Source organism: Myotis brandtii, unplaced genomic scaffold, assembly GCF_000412655.1.
Source record: "Myotis brandtii unplaced genomic scaffold, ASM41265v1 scaffold568, whole genome shotgun sequence".
NCBI lineage: Eukaryota > Metazoa > Chordata > Mammalia > Chiroptera > Vespertilionidae > Myotis > Myotis brandtii.
Window position 1 is genome coordinate 814,030 of NW_005370122.1, and position 4,979 is coordinate 819,008.

A 4,979-nucleotide genomic window follows, 5' to 3' on the forward strand; every position below is an offset into this window, starting at 1 on the left:
GCTTCAGCTGCCTGGCTGCCGGCCGCCATCTTTGTTGGCAGTTAATTTGCATATCACCCTGATTAGCCAATGGGAAGCGTAGCGGAGGTATGGTTAATTACCATGTTTGTCTATTATTAGATAGGATATTTATATGTGAGGCTCTAAATTGATAGTTGGGCCTTATTGACCTATTCATGTTGTTCTGTGTGCTATTCCTCATTTGAAAAAATATTCCTTTTTATTTTGATGAACCTTTTTTTCAGGTTTTGTCTAATATGAAAAATATTGTTTATAACATTGTATATGCTTTTGTTGCACATTTGTGCTCATTTCTGTTATGTAAACAATTTAAATTTAGTAGTTAATGACAAAGAATTTGAAATTGCTTGTACCTTTTTATACTCCTACTAGAGGCCCGGTGCACACAAAAATTTGCGCACTCGGGGGGGGTTCCTCAGCCCAGCCTGTGCCCTCTCGAAGTCTGGGACCCCTCAGGGGATGACCACCTGCTGGCTTAGGCCCACTCTCTGAGGGATTGGGCCTAAGCTGGCAGTCAGATATCCCTCTGGCAGCCCGGGAGACTTCGGGGGATGTCCACTTGCCAGCGGGGAGCAGACCTAAGCTGCAGTTGGACATCCTTAGTGCTGCTGAGGAGGCGGGAGAGGCTCCCACCACCACCGCTGTACTGGTACCCCCCATCAGCCCTTGTGGCTGAGCAGAGCTTCCCCTGTGGGAGCACACTGACCACCAGGGGGCAGTTCCTGCATTGAGCGTCTGCCCCCTGCTGATCAGTGCGTGTCATAGTGACCAGTCATTCCCAGTTGTTCTGCTGTTAGGGTCAATTTGCATATTACCCTTTTATTATATTGGACTAGCCACAAATGAATTATATTTGCTTCATATCCTCAAAAACATGGGTATTGTAAAACTAGTTTTAACTATTCTGGTGCATTTGAAGTGGTACCTCAATGCACTTTTAGTTTGCATTTTCCTCATGATTAATGAAGTTGACTCCCTGGTCATATATTTATAGACCATGTTGATAGTCTTTTCTTTCAATTACATTTTATATTCAGTGTTATTTTGTATTAGTTTCAGGTGGACAGCACAGTGGCTGGACAGTACGGTTTTCATAGTGCCTATACCAATCTGCATTTCATCAACAGTGTGTGACTGTTCCCTTTTCTCCACATTCTCACCAATACATATCTTTCTACTTAAAAAAAAATATTTATCCTACCAGGTGTGAGGTGATATCGCAGTGTGGTTTTGGTTTGCTCTATATGAAAAGGCATTAGAAATGATGGTGAATTGAGAATTATCAACCCTCTTGATTATTATTTGCTTTGACCATAAATACCAGCCACATTTTGGGGGAGGCAGGTTTATTTCATCATCAGTTTGTATTTTCTTGATGTAATGGACAGAACTTTGTTACTTTTTGTTATTATTTATATACTATGTTAACTTTTTTGTCTGGATTTAACAGTTATAAAGTAATTTGTAAACATTGCTCCTAAAACTGGAATATGTTCCAGTACCCAATGTGTAAATACCATTGGTGTAAAAATATAGAGAGGGAATCAGGGATTATCTAATTTAGCAAAATGTCATTAGTTAATATTTGATGGTTCTTATTTTGAAACTCATACAAGTTGTATTAGCTTTCTAGGCCTGCCATAACAAGTGCCATAAACTGAGTGGCTTACGACAACATAAGTTTATTGTCTCACAGTTTTGGAGGCTAGAAGATTGAAATCAAGGTTTCAGGAGGACCATGCTTCTTCTGAGACCAGTAAGGGAGAATCTTTCCTTGCCTCTTCTGGTTTCTGGTGTTTGCATGCAACCCTTGGTGTTCCTTGCCTTATGGATGCATCGCTCCAATCTCCACCTACACTGTCATCTGGCTATCTTCTCATGTGTCTTCATATCATCTTCATATAGGGATAGCAGTCATACTGGATTAAGGGCCACCCTACTCCAGTATGACCTCATTTTAACTAATAACATTTGCGACAACCTGATTTCTAAATAAAGTCACACTCAGAAGTATTGGGAATTAGGACTTCAATTTATCTTTTTGCAGCATGCAATTCAACACATACTAGGTAATAGTAATCAAGTTTATAAAGTTAACATTGAATAAGTTTATGAACAAGGTTACTAGCTTTGTTTTACTTTCTAGGTTTATCATTCAGAACTTTCCTTTAACTAATCCTACACATGAAACCTTAGAATTGCAAGTAAGAAACAGTAATCCTGATAATTTCTTCCTGGATTCTCAGAAATTACTGGTAAGTATATTCAGAAAGCCAAGTGTCCTATCACTACCAGAACATCTTCCAATTCTGTTTTTGGGACACTGTGGGATATTAGCATTTCAATTATTAATGAGGTTTCAAATGTCTAAAATTTAAAAATGGAATTTCTATAAATATATATCCCCGACTTTAATTTATCAAAAAAATATAATGTTCATATACATTTTTGAAATTATATATGCCAGATTCATGTTCATTATCACTGAATTCTAAATAAATTGTGCTTTATTTGTGAGCAAATTGGTAATCAGTTTTTGCCATAGATTATCAGTAATGTGATTTTGACTCAACAGTCATGCTGAGTTTCCAGGATCCCCAAAGGCCAGTTCCTTTCCAGCATACCACCCCTCCCCCACTTCCAGATAGTGCTGACAGCTCTTCCCCTCTCCTCCTTTCTCTGCCCCATTTTCCCATTCCTTGGTCCCTGGAAGAGAGTAGAGCCTCTCAATGAGCCTCAATCACTTTTTTTCCTCCCCCACTAACAAAATAAGATCTAAAGGTTCAGCATCAGTATCTACATTTGCAAAGAATATATCAAATATGTCAGTGAATGTCAAAACCATGCTTTCAGGTAAGTTTCAAAATAATCATTGCAATGGATTATTCTCTTCAGAGGACCTCAGAGTGAATCATGAAGCCCTACTAAGTAGCTATGGTATTTAAATAAAGTCTTTTACTATTTGCCTTTAAATGATTGTTTAAAAATCTGTAATGTGATTTTTTAATCTATATCATAATACCTATCTCTCATCAATCACTGGTTGCCAACTAACAATATCATGATGCGAAATTAGTAATTAACTGTCATAATGTGTCACATTAGATATCACTATTATTTTGCTAAATTTGATATATATGGTAATCTTTAAAAAGTTATGTTAAAATATACACACTTATATTACTTAATACTGTATTTTCCATAAATTAAAATGGAATGGAATGTTCAGGTTATAATTGAAAAATAACTGAAATTTCTTATTAGAAAGTACTTTTTTGTTGTTGTTGTTTGTTTTTTTAATCCTCACCCAAGGATATGTTTATTGATTTTAGAGAGAGTGTAAGTGGAAGAGAGGGAAATATTGATGTGAGAGAGAAACATTGATTGGTAGTCTTCAGTATGCAGCAGTCCAATCCACAACCTAGGTAGTAGTATGTGCCCTGACCAGGAATCAGCCCGGCAACCTTTTGGTGTATGGGACAATGCTACAACCAACTGAACCACTGGGCCAGGGCGAAAGTGGTGTTTTTATATCCTTTATATCACTACTTGTATAGAAGAATGTAAATTGTGGTCCAAGGGAAAACAAATACAACATATTGCAGATGCCAACTTTATTACATAATGCAGAATATGGACTCTGCTTTAATATTTCCAACTGTGTCTTTCTAATTCATTAATTTTTATTTTTATACATTTATCAAATATTAAGTATGAAACAAACAACTAATTTCAGTGTTATGAAATGACTCAAAAATATACTTATAAATTTACAAAAAATAATATATTGTAGAACAAATTAGGAGAACACATGAATGTTAATGGTAGTAAATAGAAAGAATATATGTACATATAACTTCACTTATGGTTTTGTTGCATAGTACTCATGTTTACACAAGTAGGGATTTTAAAATATTGATTATAGCCCATAAATGCTTTAATAAATAAGCATAGATTGATTACCAATGCAAATAATGATATAAAAAACTTGCTTTCCTCCAATGATATGATTTTTTTAAAGATATAAAAGTTGAAAGAATAATACAACGCACAAACTTATACCTTCTACTTTGTTTCTTATATTAATGGTTTGCCATATTTCTCTCTTCTTTCTCTTATATTTTTTTTTCTTTAACTCTCATTTAAATTGGACATTTTTCATTTAATTTTATTTTTTAATTACATTTTACTTTCAATATTATTTTGTATTGGTTTTCAGGTGTACAGCATAGTGGTTAGATGATCCTATACTTTAGGATCATCTAAGTCCCCCAATATTTCCAGTACCCAACTGGCATCATACATAGTTATTGCAATATTATTGATTATATTCCCTATGTTGTATTTTATTTACATCTTTTTGGGGGTTAACTACCAATTTATACTTCTTAATCCCTTCACTATTTAATTTGAAGGTAAGTTGCACCATGCTATTTAAGCACTAAATACTTCGGATTATAGTTCTTAAGAGTATATTAATCTCCAAGATCATTCAGTATCCTGTTCAAATTTCAGTTTACTAACCTGCCACAAGACTCTTTCTCTTGAGCTAGGATCCAGTGTAATAAGCTCACACATTGGAATTGGTTGTTATCATGACACTTGCTTGCAATGAAATGTTAAGTTTCTCGAAGATTCTATGTTTATACACCATATATACACACCAATAAATTTAGTAAAATTTACTGCAGTTAAATTCCAAACAATGGTGTTTATCTTTCTTGAGAACATTGGAAATGCATTTTCCAGCTAATTTTAGGTAAAAATAAAGGAATTTTATTGAATTACTGCTTGGTTGTATAAACTACCTCAATCTTCACCATATAAATTTATAGAAGAGGAATTTGAAGACAGAAAGACTAAAATACTTAAGCCACATAGTTATTACTAGAGTTAAATCAAATTTAATGAAGTATTATATATTTTTTCAATGAAATAGGTTATTTTTTGTCTATATA

At 34.5% G+C, this 4,979-nt stretch overlaps 1 protein-coding gene across 1 annotated transcript in view; it reads left to right on the forward strand.

Annotated features, from left to right (window-relative positions):
* The window catches only part of CFAP47 (cilia and flagella associated protein 47), a 429,694-nt gene that overhangs the window by 350,774 nt on the left and 73,941 nt on the right, over positions 1-4,979 (forward strand). The window contains 1 exon segment of the mRNA XM_014549721.1: positions 2,168-2,276. Coding sequence (XP_014405207.1) covers positions 2,168-2,276 — 109 coding nt within the window.